The sequence below is a fragment of the Chiloscyllium plagiosum genome, unplaced genomic scaffold (assembly GCF_037043375.1).
Source record: "Chiloscyllium plagiosum isolate Xiang-an unplaced genomic scaffold, Cpla_swu_hap1 HiC_scaffold_6, whole genome shotgun sequence".
NCBI lineage: Eukaryota > Metazoa > Chordata > Chondrichthyes > Orectolobiformes > Hemiscylliidae > Chiloscyllium > Chiloscyllium plagiosum.
The window spans coordinates 71445609-71466821 of NW_028270144.1; the positions used below are offsets into that span (position 1 = coordinate 71445609).

The window sequence follows — 21213 nt, forward strand, 5'->3', positions numbered from 1 at the left end:
AGCGGCGGACTGCAGGTAGTGAGGAGGATTGTCAAAAGGACACAGTGGGACACAGCAAGATTACAGAGTTGGGCAGAGAAATGGCAGATGGAGTTTAATCCAGATAAATGTGAGGTAATGCATTTTAGAATATCAAATTCAGGTGTGAAGTATACAATAAATGGCAGAATTCTTAGGAGCATTCACATACCGAGGGATCTGGACGTGCAATCCACAGATCCTTGAAAATGACAACATGGATGGATATGGCAGTCAAGAAGGCATATAGCACCCTTGCCTTCATCGGTCAGGGCATCAAATATACAAGTTGGCAAGTTGTACTACAGCTGTATAAAATTTGTTTTAGACCACATTTGTAATATTGTGGACATTATGCTTTGGAGAGGGTGCAGAGAAGGTTTACAAGGATGTTACCTGGTCTGGAGAATTTTAATGATGAAGAGAGATTGGATAGACTCGGATTGTTTTCACTGGAAAGACAAAGGCTGAGGAGTGACCTGATAGAGATCTAAAAAATTATGAGAGACGTAGATAAGGTGGATAGTCAGAGAGACTTTTTCCCACATAGAAAAGTCAACTACAAGAAGATACAGGTTCAAGATGAGAGAGGGAAAATTTAAGGGAGAATCGTGGGGAAAGTTTTTCACAAAGAAAGTGGTGGGTGCCTGGAAAGCAAAGATGGTGTCAGTAAAGATGGGTGGAAGCAGGCACAATAGCAACAAGTAAGGCCTATCTTGATAGACACATGAACGGAGGGCAATAAGTAGTGGGTCCAAATAAGAATTAGGAGTTGGCCCAGGCTTGGTGTGCCAAGGGGACCGTTCCTGAGCTATATTTTTCTTTGTTCTTATTGAATGATGAACTAGGCTTTTGGGGCCAAATGGTTTCTTCTGATCCTATTTCATTTGTTCGTATGCTTATTGTGAGTGTGAGCAAACCTTGAAGAACATTGGTCAAGTTTATTCATGTTTTTATCTGATTTGTAGAAACGCACATTTTCCTGAGCTTGAATGATAGCTGGTGTTCATCCTCGCTTGGGCTACTGGGCCAATTATTGTTCCCACTACTACCCTGGATATGATCAGCTAATTCAGCACAGGCTAGTAATCATACTTGTGACTTCTCTGATCTGTTTGTCTCAGCAGATCACAAACTGGTTCAATTCTATAACATTGATAATTAGTTATTTTTAAAGATAATTAAAAACAAGAAAGAACATTTAATGACTGTTATGATTGTTTAATCTTTTCTTGAATTAATATGCTATATATGTGAATTTGTTTGCATTTGATGGTTACATCAGCTATTAAGAAAAGAAACAAAAGCTAAAACTCCAGTTCCAATAGTATATTTTGGGATAGGTGGATGGAAGGATTGCTGCATCTCTGCCATGGACAATGGATTTTCCATTCACAGTTGTAGAAATCAGATATAATGAATCATGTTGCAACATATTCCACTCCCCATCACAAATTTTATTCCCCAATCCTTGGCTCCATTTCTGTTCAATTTACCAAATATTTGTAAATTATGCTAAATAAAATTAACATTTAAAAAATAATCTTAAATCTCTAAAGATGGATAAATTTACACATTGGTAATAACAGAATCATTCCACTCCCAGGCATACTCATCTACCAACAGTACTATTTTGGTGCTTTGAAAGTCTTCTTTTACACATCATGAATCACTTATGTTTGCACATCACCAGCTACATGTTGCTGCATCTTGGAAGTGTGGATTTCAAATGTTTGGCCATTCTTTAAAGTGACAACTGCTTTCTTTCCTAATGACAGATTCAGTTTAAGAGTACTCTTACTTGGCTCCTCTTCAACCAACACCTGAATTAACTGAAATAAACAATTACAAGGTTTAAAGCAAATTAGCTTCTCAAACATTATGGAGATAATTATTAACAATGACAAAAGCACCAAATTCATCAAGGATATTGTGGAACTAGAGAAACAGGGACGGTTAAGACAATAGAAGACAACAGGAGAAGAATTTTAAATGTGTGGCACTAGTGGTCAGGGGCCACTATGGTTCAGGAAGCACTAGTAGATAGAACACAGCAGACAATCAAGCAAAAGGCATGCTGGATGGTAGTGGTGGGTTGGGAGAGGAGGGGGGCTGGTGTGGGACTTGGCTCGATCATGTCAAGTGCCTTGTTAACCATTGGTCATGTGTGGCCACCTGCTCCACATGTTTCAGGAGGCTACAAGTGTTAGCAGCAAAGAGTGTGGGAGCCTGAGCTGCCTGAGGCACGACAGTTCATCCAAGTTCAGAGAGTTCATCTGCTACCTCTACAACCTGTGTTGTGACTCTCCCCTCCTTATATCTAAATCATGGTGTCCACCATTTCTGCTCTGTGCAGGGGGGCAAGCATTTTCAAAGAAGGTATTTGCTGCTGCTGGTGTTGTTTCAGTTGTCTCCTGAATCCCCAAAGCCAAGAATGTGTTGAAATAGTCCCTGCTTACTTGAATGAGTGCAACTTGGACAGCACTCAAGAAGTGTACACCATCCAAGATAAAGCAGCTTTCTTCATTGGCACCACATCCAAAAACAGTCTCTCCTTCCACTACTGTCGCTCAGCAGCTGTAGTATATACCATCTACAAGATGCTGTACAGAAATTCACCAGAGTTCACTCAACAGCACCTTCCAAACCCCTGATCACTACCATCTAGAATGACATGGGCAGCAGATACATTGGAAAACCAACCCCTTCAATTTCCACTCCAAGCCATCCTGATTCAGAAATATATCACCATTCCTTCAGTGTTGCTGGGTCTGTTATAGGCAGGATATTATCAAAATGGAGAGGGTTCTGGAAAGATTTACTAGGATGTTGCCAGGAATGAAGAGTTAAAGTTATAAAAAAAAGGCTGGGCTTTTTACACTGGAAGCATAGGAGGTTGAGGGGTGGCCTTATTGAGGTTTATAAAATCATGAGGGACATAGATAAGGTGAATAGCAAAAGTCTTTTCTGTAAGGTGGGGGAGTTCAAAACTAAGGGGCATCTTTTTAAGGTGAGAGGAGAAGATTTAAAATTGACATGTGGGGCAACGTTTTTTACACAGGGAGTGGTTAGTGTGTGAAATGAACTGCTAGAGGAAGTGGTGAATGCAGGTACAGTTACAATGTTTAAAAGACATTTGGATAAGTACACAAATAGGAAATGTTTGGAGGTAATTGGGCCAAATGCAGGTTGATTAGTTTAATTGACTAGTTGGACCAAAGGATCTGTTTCCATGTGACATGACTCAATGATTGCAGTGGTTTAAGAAGGTAACTCATCACCATCTTCTTAACAACAACTAGGGATGGATTTGAAAAAATGCTGCTGTTCTTGCCACATATCATATGCACCAGCTGGACCTACATATGCTTCCCCTGTGTATAGTAAACATTTGCATTCAGGAATTGGAACTGAAGGTGTGTGATGTGCTCGAGAGTACTTTTGAACAAGTAGGAAATCACACGTTAAGCAGTGATACCACTTTCTGAGAGATAAGTGTTAAAAACAGCAGCCTCAATGATTATGGCTCTTCATTGTAACTAATCAAAGCCTTCCCAACTTGTCAGTTTGACTGTAGAAACCTGCTGCTAGGCAAAATACAAGGATGCAAAACATGTGAACTGGGTTTCAAGTTCAATTTAGTTCCAAAGGACAAAATTTGTGTGAAATAATGTGGTATTGTCAAAATAGTGAATTCTACACATTTGTTTAGTAAGAGCTAAAGTACAGTTTTTGATTCCATTCTAATGTAGCCCCTATAACAATCCTGAATACACAGAACTTGGGTTGAAATAGAGTCGTAGAGATGTACAGCACAGAAACAGACCCTTCAGTCCAACTTGTTCATGCCAACCAGATATCCTAAAGTAATCTAGTCTCATTTGCCAGCACTTTGTCCATATCCCTCTAAACCCTTCCTATTCATATACCCATCCAGATGCCTTTTGTATTTATACTAGCCTCCGCCACTTCCTCTGGCAGCTCATTCCATACATGCACCACCCTCTGGAAAAAGTTGCCCCTTAGGTCCCTTTTAAATCTTTCCCCTCTCACCCTAAAACTGTGTCCTCTAGTTCTGGACTCCCCCACCCCAAGGAAAAGACTTTGCCTATTCACCCTACCCATGCCCCTCATGATTTTATAAACCTCTATAAGGTCACCCCTCAGCCTCTGACGCTCCAGGGAAAACAGCCCCAGCTTATTCAGTCTCTCCCTATAGCTCAGTCCCTCCAACTCTGGCAACATCCTTGTAAATTTTTTCTCAAATTTTTCAAGTTTCAGAACATCCTTCTGAGAGCAGGGAGACCAGAATTGCACACGATATTGCAAAAGTGGTTTAACCAGTGTCCTGCACAGCCCAACATGATGACCTCCCAACTCTTATAGTCAATGCTCTGATCAATAAAGGAAAGCACACCAAACGCACCTTCACTATCCCATCTGAGAGAGTAATTGATAACTGTGCTGATTGATTTAATTATTTAAAATGTGGATAGTAAATAATTGATGGACCTTACTTGGTGGGTGATGAGGATGAACAGTGCTAGTCATTTGATTGACTTGGTAAAAACAATGACTGCAGATGCTGGAAACCAGATTCTGGATTAGTGGTGCTGGAAGAGCACAGCAATTCAGGTAGCATCCAAGGACAGGCAAAATCCGAGAACAGGCAAAATCGACGTTTCGGGCAAAAGCCCTTCATCAGGAATAAAGGCAGAGAGCCTGAAGCGTGGAGAGATAAGCTAGAGGAGGGTGGGGGTGCATCGATTTTGCCTGTCCTCAGATTTTGACTGTCCTCGGATGCTGCCTGAATTGCTGTGCTCTTCCAGCACCACTAATCCAGAATTTGATTGACTTGACCATGGGTAAACTTTTCCATAGCAAGCTATTTTCAATTAAACATCTGAACAGTGTAACACCTTGTTTAAACTATCTTGATAAAACAAGCAATCAAAGTTTGAACCAGGAAGTATAAGTTAGAATAATTAATTCAAGTTTAAATTAGGTGCACAAAGTGAAATAAGGAGAGGAAAATTTGGATTAAAGAGAGAAAGACATGAAAGAGACACAAATAAGAAGTTGAAAATAAATTTTTGAACTTTTTTCATTTTAAGGACAGGTAGGTAAGTAAAGTGTCAAGTGAATTAACTGAATAGGTAATAATTTGAGGGATGGAGTACAGTGTGGGAAAGTGTGAACTCATTCACTTTGATAAAAAGAAAACAAAAGCAGCATATTATTTAAATCATAATAGATTGCATAACTCAATATGATATAGATGGATCTGATTGTTCTGGTAAATGAAATCACAAAGTGTTAGTCTGCAGGCACAGCAAGTGATTAGGAAGGCAAATGGAATGTTGGCATCCATTGAATTGGGTATAAAAGTTGGGAGATGGTGCTACAGCTTTACATGCCCTAAGGGAAATCATGGCTGAAGAGCTTCTGGGCAGAGGAGATGACCTGGGGTGTGCAGTGAGAGAGGGACTCACTAAAATCCTTGTAGAGGGAGGAAGAGAGCTTCTTCAAGGAAGGCATCCTTGCAAGAGGATTCACAGTACGTTAACATCTTCTAGGAGAAAGTGAGGACTGCAGATGCTGGAGATCAGAGCTGAAAATGTGTTGCTGGAAAACGCAGCAGGTCAGGCAGCATCCAAGAAGCAGGAGAATCGACGTTTCGGGCATGAGCCCTTCTTCAGGAATGTGAAGAAGGGCTCATGTCCGATAGGTCAATTCTCCTGCTCCTTGGATGCTGCCTGACCTGCTGCGCTTTTCCAGCAACACATTTTCAGCTCTGATCTCCAGCATCTGCAGTCCTCACTTTCTCCTAAGGGAAATCACAATTGGAATACTGCGTGTTTGTATCTCTTTAATTAAGAAAGGATATATTTATATTAGAAGAAGTTTAGAGAAGGTTCTGTGGAATGATTTATGGGATGAAAGAGGTCATTTTTTTAGGCAAAGTTAATTGAGTTGGGCCTCCATTTTGGCCTTTATAAGAATGAGAAATTATTGAAACATGCAGGATTGAATCTTACAGGAACGTGGATGATGGTGAGAAATTTGGAAGAATCATGCAAGAAGTCCAGTGAGGCCTGTCTTGAAATGGGAAAAGCACGTTGAATCTTTTGCAACTTCCAGGCCTCAAGGTGAGCTTCCTTTTAATGGGGAGTATTGCTTGTTAATGACCTAATTAGCTGCACATCTCACGTGATTAATATATAGTTTCTAAGCATACTATCCATTGTGTGCAAACTATATATCAAAAATTCTCAGTATGCAAGTCACAGTGAGTACCACTGCTGCAAAAAGTAGATTTGAGCACCTATTGAAAGGAATGTGGAACTGCAGACTGGAGGGAAGTGGGGATAACAATTTTGAAGAGTGGTATTTATTTGTCGGGGGTGGGGGGAGGATATGGTAAAGGATGAATGGGAATAGGGTAATGCAGAAGGGGTGTTTTTCCACAGTCAGGAGCACCTGAACTTCAATGGGGAGGGGGTACAGTGTATGAGCACACCAGTTAGTCACCTGATAAGTAGAGTCTGGTGGTTGGAGGGGGGTTTAGGGGTTGAGGCTGTGGCTGGTGAAAGTTGGCAGATGTAGGTTCATGTAGATGGGTTGGTTGGGTCCTGTGAAGCCAATGGGGTTATGGGAAAGGCTGTCAGGAAGGGAATCTGGATGTCCAGGGCTTCAGTGACACATAGATGTGGAGGCTGGATCGATTGGCTGATGAGCATTCACTGGCACATTCCATTGTGCTGGAAATCAGAACTGTACAACAAGACAGAAAATGGCTACGCCACTCAGCGAGAGTGAGGTAAGTGTCCGAAACCTGTGTGGATGTGAGGTTCGACTTCATGCTGGGAGAGTTACATTCAGGGCTAGGCAGAGAACCACACACAGCAGACGTACCACAAAACCATTTAGGAAAACATGGTCAGTGCAATGTCACCTGTCCTACCAATGTGCCCTCAAAAATATTTTCCTCACATTGTCTCAGTATGGTCCCATATTCCAAGCTGAGATGGAGGAAGCTTGCTCAGTAGTGGAGTCTGTTGGCGTTGGAGGTTAGGCCAGATGACATGGGAATTCCTCGGCCAGAACTTCCAAGGATCCGAGGGAGACAGGTGGTGTGGATGTGAAGGGCTCGACCACTTCTGGAGTATCATGAAAGGAGAATTCTGAGGGACCTGAGTGGGCTTCCTCCTCAGATTGATGCCTCTTGGCACCTCCCTGTCTCCTTATGAGGAAGGGTATCTGGAATGTTATCAAAGTTCTCTGCCTCCCTGTCACCATGCCATTGGTCATGAGGACCTGTGCTGGGCTGATGCAAGGCTGTGCTTATCCTGAGGGTGTTGGACCTGCCTCTCCACGGAGGCAAATGGCTACTTGAGGCACTTGTGTCAGCATAGTATAGCTGCACCCCCGCAGTCTTTGGGCTATGAGGGCCATTGTATTCCTCTTACTTGTCTGCTGTACCTATTCCTCCCAAAGCATGTAGATAAAGTCCCTGATGACTGCCACTACACAGTCATCTCCAGCCTGGAGATGAGTAGGTGCTTGGTCTCTGGTAGGTGTCTGAGTACCAGCAGTCTGTGAGATTTCTTCTTTGGCCAGCTGTAGAGATGTTGCAGTGAGGTGTTCACTAAGTTGTACTTACAAGCATTCTAAACCTGACTTTCCTACCAAACAGTCTGTATCTGAGCTGTAAAGGCAATGGGGGGGAAGGGTTTGAGCAAAGGATGTTTCCTCTGAGCCCTATGGATTCTCTTCCTCAGAGATCAAGGAGGTGCATTAAGGCAGAGCAGCCCATTTCTTCACAGGGGCCAGGCACAAATGGCACTGATGGTGGGGTTAGGGTGAGACAAAAAAAACTGCAGATGCTGGAACTCAAAGTCGACAAGGAGGAGGCTGGAAGAACACAGCAAGCATCAGGAGGTGGAGAAGTCAACATTTTGGGTACAACCCTTCTTCAGGAAATGGGGGTATAACTCAGTGGTAGAGCATTTGACTGCAGATCAAGAGGTTCTCCAGTTCCAATCCAGGTGCTCCCTGCTTTTGAAATTCTATGTGAAATACTATGTTGTTTTGTGGCGAATATTGTCTCTAACTTTGTCTCCGAAGTGGGGTTAGGGTGGCAGCTGTAGTAGAACTTACTCAGTTCGCGGAACAGGAATGTCTTGGTATCCCAAGAGCCGTCCCAATCTTCTTCTCTGATGGACAGGATTCTCTCCCTATAGTGGATTACAGCTTCCCTCCATGTGTCCTGACTTCTGAGCACATATCTGTGCCATTACCAAGACTGCCTATTTTCACACCCATACAATCATTCGGCTCTGCTTCTGCCTCAGCACCTCTGTTGCTGAAACCCTCATGCATGCCCCTTGCTCATTCTTTTTTTCAAATCCTCCAGTCCCGTAACCACCTGAGGTCTGCACACTTCTCTTATTCAGGCCTTTTGAGCAATTTCTAACTTGCTCTACTTTAGATCCCTAAACCTTGAGCTGCCTGGGTTACAAGCTCTGGAATTGCTTCCCTAAACCATTTCTCCTCTCTATCCCTCTTTTTTCTTTAAGACAGCCCTTAAAGTCTATCTCATTGACGTTGGCCATTTGACTTAACATCAAATTATATGACTGAGAAGCAAATTTTGCTTTTATAAGCAATAAAAACAGAAATTGCTGGAAAAGCTCAGCAGGTCTGGCAGCACCTATGGAGAGAAATCCGAGTTAATGTTTCAGGTCCAGTAATCCTTCTCAGAATTGATGGTAGTTAGGAAGAAGTCGGTTTTTATGCAGGAGATGGGGTGGGTGGAGGGACGCAGACTAAATGATACGTGGGGATAGACCCAAAGAGAGAGAAGAAGAGTTGGACAGACAAAGGAGTTGGGAACGAATAAGTATTAATCAGGATTATTTGTGGCTAACAATGGATTGTATGAATTGGCAGACCATGTGATAACAAGGCCTAGTGTATGGGGATTGGAATAATTTCATGGAAGAAGGTTCCGCCAGCCCTAAAATTGTTGAGTCCAGAAGGCTGTAGGGTTCCCAAGCAGAAAATGAGGTGATATTCTTCCAACTTGCACTGAGCTTCGCTGGAGCATTGCAGCAAGCCTGAGAAAGAGATATTGGTCAGGCTGGTGTTTTAAAGTGACAGGCGACTGGAAGTTCAGGGTCATTTGTGCGGACAGAATGTAGGTGTTCTGTGAAAGTGGTCACCCAGTCTATGCTTCATTTCCCCAGTGTAGAGGAGACCACATGGTGAGCAGCGAATGCAGTGACTGGATTGAGTGAGTGCAAGTAAAGCTCTGCTTTACCTGTAAGGTGTGATTGGAACCTGGGATACTGAAGAGGGAGGAAGTGAATAAGCAGGTGTTACATCTTCTGTGGTTGCAGGGGAAGGTGCTGTGAGGCTGTGGGAGGGGAGTGTTGGGAGTAAAGGAGAGGTAGACCATAGTGTCCCAGAACGAATGGTCCTTGCAGAAGGCTGACAAGGGAGGGGAGGGGAATATATGTCTGGTTGTGGAATCCCGCTGAACGTGGCAAAAATAGCAGCTAATGATCCTTTAAATGTGGATACTAGTGGAATGGTATATGAGGACAAGGGGACCCCTATCATAGTTGCGGAAGGGAAGGGAAGGGAGGGGATGAGGGCTATAGTGCAGGAGATGAGTCAGACCCCGAGGGCCCCATCGACTACAGTGTTGGGGAATCGGTTGAGGAAGAAAGTGGAATTTCGGTGACTTCCTTGTCGAAATTGGCTTGGTCAGAACAAGTGGGACGGAGGAACTGGGAGAATGGAATCTTTACAGGAAGCAGGATGTGTGGATTTATGGTGAAGGTAACTGTGGGAGTCAGTGGGTTTACTTCTTTAAAGCTCCCGTGAAATGCTTTGGATTAAAAGTGCGAGATAAATACATACTGTAGTTCTGGTTGTTGAAAGGATACTTCAATTTGGAGTTCTGTGGCAAGTTTAGTCTGTATTAATGACATAATTACAAGAATATCATGCTATTCAACGGAGAGCTGGTAGTGAAAGTGTTTTTACAAGCAGATAAATGAAAGAGGCAGCTACTGTCAGATTTCCATGTTCAATTGTACGTTGTGCTTGTTGGAAACTACTGGCTGATTAGCCTGTGAAAATATTACTGAGAACTAGTAGTCTCAATTACTTTTACAGCAAAATTCAAATCTTATTAATTAGACAGCAGGATCAGCTTACCTTGTTGCCAGTCAATGTATCAACTTTAAAGCCCAAAGGTTTGATGGTGATATTTTGCAGATTAAGGTCTTTGTCACCTGTTTGTTCAGACTTTACATTAAGAGACTCTGGTACTGAATACTTTTTGAGAACGGATTCTAAGTCTGGTTCCTGAATTGAATCATGTGAGAGTTGGCCCACGTTTTCTGATACTGATTTTTCCATTTCCTCTTCCATGTAGGACTGAAGTACATGAGTTAAATACTCAGAAATTAGAAGGTTCACCAAGTGCCAAGATCCTATTGTATAACAAACGAAAGGCTAATCATGGTAACACTGAACTTTAGTATTGTTGAAGAAAGAGACGGTTTTTCGACTTACACTCATCAGGTTAATTCACAAAAATACCAATATGGAAAATTAACATTGTCCAACAAATGTTGCAAGAAGGAAGGTACTAACTGTACTCAACCAGCCTGCACTTGCAAATCTCGCAAATTAACTGTCCAACATAAGGTGTAGCCCTGCAATCGGATAACAGATGCTGGATAATTCTGAGTTTGAAAAGAATTATGCTGACAATCAATTTGAGGTTGTCACTTCCATTCACAGTGTAGTGTTCCTGCATGAACTAGAAGCTACACATAAGAAGTCAAAGGGCCTTTTTCATTGCAGACAAAAAAGCAGGTAAGCCCACTAAGCTGGTTTCATCTCAACAAAATAGGTGATGGCCATTCATCAACTCATTTCCAAGGCAATGTTCTGGCCAATCAAAGTTAGCCTGCCTAACTTAAAAATCTAAATAAATTCTGGCAATTACTATTCACTGTTACATTCTCCAAGGCAACACCTCTACTAATCAGAGTCCATTTGCTGACCATCAGGACTCTCATCTCATAAAATGTAAATGTTAATTTTCCATTTTATTGATATGCTTGTGAATGGTCATTTAAAAGTATGAGATGAAAATCTTTGACTAAATAAGATATTTTCAGCGATATTAAATTAAAGGACTAATAAAGTATTACAATCTTTACAAATTACTCATATTCCATCATAAAATGAATTATAAATCAATCCCTTATGTTTAAATAGAGTAGATTAAGCTCTTTCGAACAACAAATATTCAAATTTCAAAGCAGGTCGTAAAGTCATACAGTCATCGAGATGTACAGCATGGAATCAGACCCTTCGGTCCAACCCGTCCATGCCGACCAGATATCCCAACCCAATCTAGTCCCACCTGCCAGCACCCGGCCCATATCCCTCCAAACCCTTCCTATTCATATACCCATCCTAATGCCTTTTAAATGTTGCAATTGTATCAGCCTCCACAACTTCCTCTGGCAGCTCATTCCAAAAACGTACCGCCCTCTTCGTGACAACATTGTCCCTTAGGTCCCTTTTGTATCTTTCCCCTCTCACCCTAAACCTATGCCCTCTAGTCTGAACTCCCCCACACCAGGGAAAAGACTTTGTTTATTTATCCTATCCATGCCCCTCATAATTTTGTAAACCTCTATAAGGACACCCCTCAGCCTCTGACGCTCCAGGGAAAACAGCCCCAGACTGTTCAGCCTCTCCCCATAGCTCAAATCCTCCAACCTTGGTAACATTCTTGTAAATCTTATCTGAATCCTTTCAAGTTTCACAACATCCTTTCAATAGGAAGGAGACCAGAATCACATGCAATATTCCAACAGTGGCCTAACCAATATCCTGTACAGCCGCAACATGATCTCCCAACTCCTGTACTCAATACTCTGACCAATAAAAGAAAGCATACCAACACCACCTTCACTTATCCTATCTACCTGCAACCCCACTTTCATGGAGCTATGAACCTGCACTCCAAGGTCTCTTTGTTCAGCAACACTCCCTAGAACCTTACCATTAAGTGCATAAGTCCTGCTAAGATTTGCTTTCCCAAAATGCAGCACCTCTCATTTATCTGAATTAAACTCCAACTGCCACTTCTCAGCCCATTGGCCCATCTGGTCAAGATCCTGTTGTAATCTGAGGTAACCTTCTTCACTGTCCACTGCATCTCCAATTTTAGTGTCATCTGCAAACTTACTAACTATACCTCTTATGCTCACATCCAAATTATTTATATAAATGACAAAATGTAGATGACCCAGTACTGATCCTTGTGGCACTCCACTGGTCACAGGCCTCCAGTCTGAAAAACAACCCTCCACAACCACCCTCTGACTTCTACCTTTGAGCCAGTTTTGTATCCAAATGGCTAGTTCTCCCTTTATTCCGTGAGATCTAAGCTTGTTAATCAGTCTCCCATGGGGAACCTTGTCGAACGCTTTACTGAAGTCCATATAGATCACATCTACCGCTCTGCCCTCCTCAATCATCTTTGTTACTACTTCAAAAAACTCAATCAAGTTTTATGAGACATGATTTCCCAAACACAAAGCCATGTTGACTATCCCTAATCAGTCCTTGCCTTTCCAAATACATGTACATCCTGTCCATCAGGATTCCCTCCAACAACTTGCTCACCACCGACGTCAGACTCACTGGTCTATAGTTCCCTGGCTTGTCCTTACCACCCTTCTTAAACAATGGCACCATGTTAGCCAACCTCCAGTCTTCTGGCACCTCACCTGTGACTATAGATGATACAAATATCTCAGCAAGAGGCCCAGCAATCACTTCCCTACCTTCCCACAGAGTTCTAGGGTACACCTGATCAGGTCCTGGGGATTTATCCACCTTTATGCGTTTCAAGACATCCAGCACTTCCTCCTCTCTAATATGGATATTTTGCAAGATGTCACCATCTATTTCCCTACTTTCTATATCTTCCATATCCTTTTCCACAGTAAATACTGATGCAAAATACTCATTTAGTATCTCCCTCATTTTTTGTGGCTCCACACAAAGGCCGTCTTGCTGAAGTCCTTGATTTGTTGCTAGGAGATTTTATAACTTTACATTTCATTTTAAAATTGCATTTATGTATTATTTGTCTTTGTTAATGTGCAGTCAATAGATAAGTTATCTATGATCATTTACGTTTTCCTTTTAAGAATACCATACCACTTCATAAATCTATACATCTGAATTGGTAGTGTTCTTTATTTGTCTTAACTGGCACCACAGTTTAAGACTTAATGGGACACATATTTTCATTTCAAGGACCTTTTCCAACAACATAGGTTAGTTATATGTTTATACATACAAGCTGAGATGATGATATATCTCATTTTTACACTGCATTTGTTAAAGAAAGTTTAGTTTTGACAAAAAACTGTTCCTTCCACAAAGTTGTTCATAGAAGTCAAACGATGCAATTCAAAAAGCATGACACTGAAATTCAAAACAAAAACAGGAAATTCTGGAAATATTCAACAGGTAATGGATGCATGTGTGGACTGAGGCAGTTCATGCTTTGGGCCTGTGAACTTTCATTGGAACTCAAGAGTTGGGTGTAATAGGCTTTCAGCAAAAAGTGGTTAGAACATGGGTAAAAGGAAGGATGGTAATTGAGTGAAAGGCAGGAGAGAGTGAATGACAGAAGAGTTGGTCTTGGAGAAAGTGAGGACTGCAGATGCTGGAGATCAGAGTCGAGAGTGGGATGCTGGAAGAGCACAGCAGGTCAGACAGCATCCAAGGATCAGGAGAATCCCATCATCAGGTCTCGCAGACCCAAAGGAAATAGTGTTGGAGTAAGAACATAAACAATAGATGTGTCTAGAAAGGGTGTGCTGCTGGCTGAAAGTGCAAAAAACAATTAAAATAAGTAAAGACAAGGAAACAAATGCTGAACCTGTTGAGTGTTTCCAGCATTTTCTGTTTTAATTAAATAGCATTAATCTGTTTTCTTAGCTGACCAGATTGGATGTGTATGACACCAACCTGAGATACAGTTGCAAATATTATACATGCGCGATGTCATTTCGCACTCTCAAACTGGCAAAATAATATGTAGGAAAATTACATTGAACTTTGAAACTATTTTTAACCATCATTAAACATACTAATCAGGGTGGCACAATGGCTTAGTGGTTAGTACAGCTGCCTCAGAGCACCTGGGACCTGGGTTTGACTGTCTGTGTGGAGTTTGCACATTCTCCCCGTTTATGCTGAGTTTCCTCTAGGTGCTCTGGTTTCCTCCCACCGTCAAAAGATGCACAGGTTAGATAAATTGGCCATGCTAAATTACCCATAGTGTTCAGGGATGTGTAGGTTAGGTGCATTAGTCAGGGGAAATGTAGAGCAATTGGGTAGGAGTAATGGGTTTGGGTGGGATACTCTTCAGAGGGTCAGTGTGGACTTATTGGGCCAAATGGCTGTTTCCACACTGTAAGGATTCTAAAATAATCTACTAGGATAATCAACCAAAAGATAAAGCAGACTTTAGCAGCGTTGTCCATACTGTTTGCAATCTAATGTGGTATTGAGTAATACACAGTGTGATCACAGAAGTACCATTTCCCGATAGGTGCTTACCCCCAATTTATGTCATTTTGAGATGGACAATAACCATGAAGAGGACTGATTTTTACCACTTACCTGGAAAGCCTGCCAGCAGGGCCATAGCCTACTGTACTTCATCAGCCATGGAATCCAGGGTGACATTGCCGGTGACACATAGTTAAGAAACGTGAGACTGGGGGGAGTTGCCGGCAGGCAGACCATTGTCAACAAGTGGAATGGGGATGCAGTGTTGTTGTAGTAGTATCAGTACAGGGTAGGGGGTGGCAATCATTGCAGCTGAGTGCCTCTCCAGGAGCCTGAAAGTACGCATCATGGAGCGAACCCACCACAACTCACTAGGAGACTGCCAGGGTAACCAAGCTAATTCCCCATGATGTGTGTCAGATCCTCCCAACATGGACAAAATGCTTGCAGTGGCTGCCCACTGAACGCCCAATATTTTCCCCAATCATGTTGCCAGGCTTGTCACCCTTCAGCAATGGGATTTTTAAAAATCAGTCCCAAATAATCAAAGTTAAAAATCACATAACACCAGGTTATAGTCCAACAGGTTTATTTGGAAGCACTAGCTTTTGGAGCACTGCTCCTTCATTAGGTGGTTGTGGGGTACTCTGGTGTTGTGTGATTTTTTAACTTTGTACACCCCAGTCCAACACCGGCACCTTCAAATCATTCCAAATAATCAAGAAATCTATGCTCTTTTAAATCCATTCTCTAGTCTCAGTACTTGTGAAAAAAATGAATATGTTGCAATTATTTATTTAAGATTCACGTCTTACCAAATGATTCTGCATTTGACAGTGTTAAAGCACGACTTATTGCAGACAGGAAGTAGTTCCATCTCAACTGGAAATTTGCAGCTAGTTGTGTGAACTCTTCTCCCCTGAAGTTGCTGGGCTGAAAAAATCAAATGTTTGTGTCTTTGTTGTGCACATTCTTGATGAAGAGATACTTTTCATTTTAAAATTAAATTTGATGATGATATTGATGATTTGCATGGAGAAAGCAATTCTACATGTACTGCATCCTCTGCGCGTTAGAAATAACATGGAAGGTCCGTCAGTGTGTGCTGCTTGATAAGATTTCCTTATGTTGTTTGGTGAATGTTTTCCAAACATCTTAACAGTGGATTTCAAGTTTAAACTTTGTGCAGTCTTTAAGAGCTAAAGTAATTTTGTAACAAAGATTGTTGGCGGGAATATTACCTGTTTTAAAAAGCACATAGTGACAGAGGTGGCTGGAACAGGGCCAGGAAATCACAGGAGATGGCATGTGGGCAGATCCCCCTCATCGTCATTATTATTTGGAGAAATGCATTTGTGTGCCATATACTTGGACTTGCAATAGTCATGAAATTTCTGATGTTGTTGTTGTTGTTTTAATCTTATGCAGTAGCCATTAAACTTATCACATGAAACATGGCATTAGGGCTGTGCAGCTGAATTTTGGAACTTTAAGATATCCAGTTACTGCAAGAAAGAATTCAAATAGCAGTCTGTAACTTTGAACTACTAGGTGAGTCAGAATGTCTGTGAGTTCTCCAGTCCCTTGTACAGAACACAATGTGGGACACAATTGAAGTTTCTTCTAGTTTCCATGGCAAGATTATGAGCTAACTACAGAATTAAACAAACCCTGAATGAATAATGGTAGCAACGCTGGGGAAAGGGTCCCACAAGCTGTATAGCATCCTAGATCATACCAAGGAGCAGGAAAGGCAAAATGGAGAAATTTTGAAGGTCTTGAAGACACATTTTTGTTTCTCTACTAATGTTACATATGAATGGTATGTGTTGAATATCAGAGCTCTGGGGCAAGGGAGAATATTGATCAGTATGAGATAGCACTGAAATATATAGCTAAATTCCAGCCTTGGGCAACTGTCTGTGTGGAGTTTGCACATTCTCCCTGTGTCTGCGTGGGTTTCCTCCGGGTGCTCCAGTTTCCTCCCACAGTCCAACGATGTGTAAGTCAGGTGAATTGGCCATGCTAAATTGCCCATAGTGCTATGTACGTTAGTCAGAGGGAAATGGGACTGGGTGGGTTACTCTTCGGAGGGTCGGTGTGGACTTGATGGGCCGAAGGCCTGTTTACACACTGTAGAGAATCTAATCTAATCTAAACTAATCCTGTGAAATAGGACAACGGAAAGTTGATCTGATCAGAAATAGTATTCCTTCAGGAGTAAAAGATCCAATTGTGAGAGCATACCTCCTAAGACAGTAGTACTGAAGTTCTGAGGTTGTCTATCATCAGCTGCAAAGTATTAACGGAAGAACGCACGAAGCTTTGCATTATGCTGAGATACAGTCCAGGACTAACCAGAACAACAAGTTGGAAAAAAGAAAAATATATTTGCATGAAGGTCAGCAGAATGATAAAGATCAGCATAAGTAGTAAACCGAATATAAATACAGTATTGTGAAGGAAACCACATCAAATAAAAGGAAGTATATCCAGCTGCAAGAAAATGAATTACTTTGCACACAGATGTTTGTCTGGAAAGAAATAAAGAAAGGCCATAAACTGGCGGCTGGAGTGATGTTAGACAATTTTTCTAATGAATCACTGTACACCATATCAGATCTAAAGGTATTAAATGGTTTGTGGCTATTAGATGACAACAGAAGGAGAATACCAAGAGAATCTGAAGTGACAGATACACATCAGTATTCCATGCAACATTGTGATCTTTGCAGACCTGTACAGAGTGACCAGAAAATTAAACGTTTGTAGGTAAAATTAATACTTTATGATGATCAATATCTGTTCCAAGAGAGCAAATAAAGCTGAGAGCCCAATCCAAGAATTAAGAACAACAGTTCCAAACAATAAACCAAAAACCACTCATCTCAACTGAATTAATTATTGGGTTTAGACTGCTTACCATAACAGAGATTTGCAGTGTGTATGGAGGTGTGGTGGAAGTGGCCATCTTGAATGATGATCAGAAACTAATGTGACTATTAGAGATTAGATTAGATGATTAGATTACTTAGATTAGATTACTTACAGTGTGGAAACAGGCCCTTCGGCCCAACAAGTCCACACCGACCCGCCGAAGCGCAACCCACCCATACCCCTACATTTACCCCTTTAACCTAACACTACAGGCAATTTAGCATTGCCAATTCACCTGACCCGCACATCTTTGTGACTGTGGGAGGAAACCGGAGCACCTGGAGGAAACCCACGCAGACACGGGGAGAATGTGCAAACTTCACACAGTCAGTCGCCTGAGTCGGGAATTGAACCCGGGTCTCTGGCGCTGTGAGGCAGCGGTGCTAACCACTGTGCCACCATGCCGCCCATAAGATGATCCTGAAGCTGAACTAGAGAAAGGAGTTTCCCGAATTCAAGTACATAGGTCGTTTACTAACAGCAAGGGGACTCCACCCAGATCCTGACATGGTGGAGAGCAAAGGTGTAGCAAACAACAAATATGAAAGCAACTCAACAATTTGATAGATCTATAAACGAGCTAAGAATATTCTTGTCTAATTTGTCAAATGAGTGTAAACCTCTAGACAAGCTCATTGCTATGGAATACCAGTGTTACTATAGCAGAGAACCAGAAGCATTTTTCACCAGAATCAAACAACTGGTGACAATAATGCCAATGCTGCAGTACAATGATGTCAATTATGAAGTCACCTTGCAGTGTGGTGCCACCTAGGCAGGATTTGGAGCAACTCTTATACAACAAAGAAAACCAGTTGTTAACATAAAATGAATGTCATACGAAACAGATTGAGAAAGGATGTCTGACTACTGCCTTTTCTTGTGAGCATTTTAATCAATATCTGTTTTATTGAGGTAAAATTATAGTGGAATCTGACCACAAACCAGTCCAAAGCATCATTTTCAAATGGCTTCCATCTGCACCAAAACTACTGGCTTACGATGTTACATCATTTACAGAGATGTCGTTTGGAAGTGACTTACAAGCAAGAGAAGCTGATGTGAATTGCTGACATACTGTCAAGAACAGAATACCTGATTAAGAAAATTGACAAAGCTATATAGAGTGTGAAATCTTTCAGATCTCAACAAGAAGCAATAGCTTGACATGCTTTAAAAGCCATCAACCCAGCCGAGACATTGAATCTGAAAGATAAGTGTCTTGCTCAAGTCAAGCTTCAAGGGTCTGATATTTTAACCATGTGAGAGAAACACAGATGATTAATGCTTCTGTAGCTTAAATCTGCATCTGCAGCTCAACTGTCAGACTCAAAATGTGGAGTTTAAAATCTACTCCATTGTCTGAATGTATTGTTAGGGTTAGACCTTGTTTATATTGTTTTTAAATAGAGATTAAAAGTATAGATTTGAGAGGAAAGTGCCATTAAAAAAAGTCAAAGAAAAATACAAGTGTTTAGATATGCAGCACTGAATATTTGGATGAAATTGTATGGGCATACAATTTAAAAATATTTATTAACAGCACTAGCCATAATTCACAATATATTAAGCTTGATAATCTGTGGATGACTAAGTGATCAGATTTAAAGGACACAGTAAATTTGAACCTTCAACATGCATTGTAACATAAGCATTGTAATTACAATATTATTTTCAGTAAATATCTTACCTGAAATACAAAGAGATGCACAAGAGTTGACACACACTGAAAGTAAGCTCTAATATCTGCTGCAGTATCTAGCAAAGCTAGCAAACTATCAAAACCTGCAATAAAAATAAATCATACTAGGGCATTAGTATCTACATTCTGTTTTCGGTGGTTCTGCAATTATTATCTCCATATCGCAAGTTGGTAACCATAATAAAGGCAATGTTTTAAACATTCTTCAATTACTGGCAGACAGAATAAAAATATCCATTTTACAAAATATATAAAGATGTTACATCCATTCAACATTTTTCATACTTTGTAGAGATTATGTTAAATCACATCCAACTATTGCTCCCATGTTTCTTTGAACAATTTGGAGAAGACTCTTACACTTATAGAGTTGTACAGGCATAGCGATGTACGGCATAGAAACAGACCCTTTGGTCCAACTCGTCCATGCCGACCAGATTTCCTGAATAAATCTAGTCCCAGTTGCCAAAATTTGACTCATATCTCTCTCAACCCTTCCTTTTCATATACCCATCCAGATGCCTTTTACATGTTATAAATATACCAGCCTCCACCACTTCCTCTGGCAGCTCATTCGATACATGGACCACCCTCTGTGTGAAAAAGTTCCCCCTTAGGTCCCTTTTAAATCTTTCTCCTCTCACCTTAAACCTATGCCCTCTAATTTTGGACTCCTCTACCCCAGGGAAAAGACTGTCCTGCCTGTCCTGGAATGCTGCCTGAATTGCTGTGCTCCTCCAGCACCACTGATCCAGAATCTGGTTTCCAGCATCTGCAGTCATTGTTTTTACCTTGTCCTTTTACCCTGTCCATGCTCCTCATGATTTTATAAACCTCTATAAGGTCACTGCTCAGCCTCCGATGCTCCAGGGAAAATAGCTCCAGTCTATTAAGCCTCTCCCGACAGTTTAACCCCTCCAATCCTGGCAACATCTATGTAAATCTTTTCTGAACCCATTCAAGTTTCATGACATTCTTCCTATAGCAGGGAGACCAGAACTACACATGTCTACCAAAAGTGGCCTAACCAATAACCTGTACAGCCACAACATGACCTCCCAACCCCTACACTCAATGCATGACCAATAAAGGCAAGTATTCTCACTATTCCTCACTATTCTATCTATCTGCAACTCCACTTTCAAGGAACTATGAACCTGCACTCTAAGGTCTTTTTGTTCAGCAACACTCCCCAGGACCTTACCATTAAGTGTCTTAGTCCTGCCCTGATTTGTCTTTCCAAAATGCAGCACTTCACATTTATCTAAATAACACTTCATCTGCCACTCCTCTGCCCTTTTGCCCATCTGATCACAAATCTCTCTAATATTCTTAGTTACACTCATAAAAGTATTAATTCCATTGAACTAATCTCATTTAATGTTTACCCAATCAATTTTAGGTATTTTCTAATCACGTCTTTGGAGCAGGCAAGACTTGAATCCAGGCCTTCTGGCTTGGAGAGACATTGCCACTGTGCAACAAGAGCCCTCCTAATCAATTTTATGCCGACTATAATTAATGAGATCGACATTGTAGCTGAAGGAATGTCGGAGTTAGTTTATGAATGATGTTTGAGAACTTACTAGAAACTCCAAAATCTAAAAATAACTTTTATGAGTCATTTAAATTGTTTGGTGAAAATATAATGCACATAACCAATATTTATAAAGTAATATTACATCCTTACATCCATAAAATTTGATAGAGCTGCCCTGGTTGGTAGTTGCACATCCTGTACAATGCTAAATGATTCTGATCAGAAAGATTCTAGTTTCAGTTCTCATTTTGTACTGAGTTAACAATGCAACTACGGATAAAAAACTAGTATTATATCAGAATTTTAAAAATGTAAAAAAAAGCAAAGATAAAGAAGTGCTATGAACTGTAATGTGACAAATGTAAAAAACTTAAATGTCACATTATTG

At 41.1% G+C, this 21213-nt stretch overlaps 1 protein-coding gene across 1 annotated transcript in view; it reads right to left on the reverse strand.

Annotated features, from left to right (window-relative positions):
- Positions 1–1691: 1691 nt before the first annotated feature.
- The window catches only part of LOC122551054 (DNA-binding protein RFX8-like), a 111310-nt gene continuing 91788 nt past the window's right edge, over positions 1692–21213 (reverse strand). The window contains exons 9-12 of the mRNA XM_087988549.1: positions 19274–19368; positions 15462–15579; positions 10246–10523; positions 1692–1850 (exon numbers count right to left, since the gene is read on the reverse strand). Of these exons, the coding sequence (XP_087844675.1) occupies positions 1692–1850; positions 10246–10523; positions 15462–15579; positions 19274–19368 (650 nt within the window). The remainder of the gene's footprint in view (positions 1851–10245; positions 10524–15461; positions 15580–19273; positions 19369–21213) is intronic.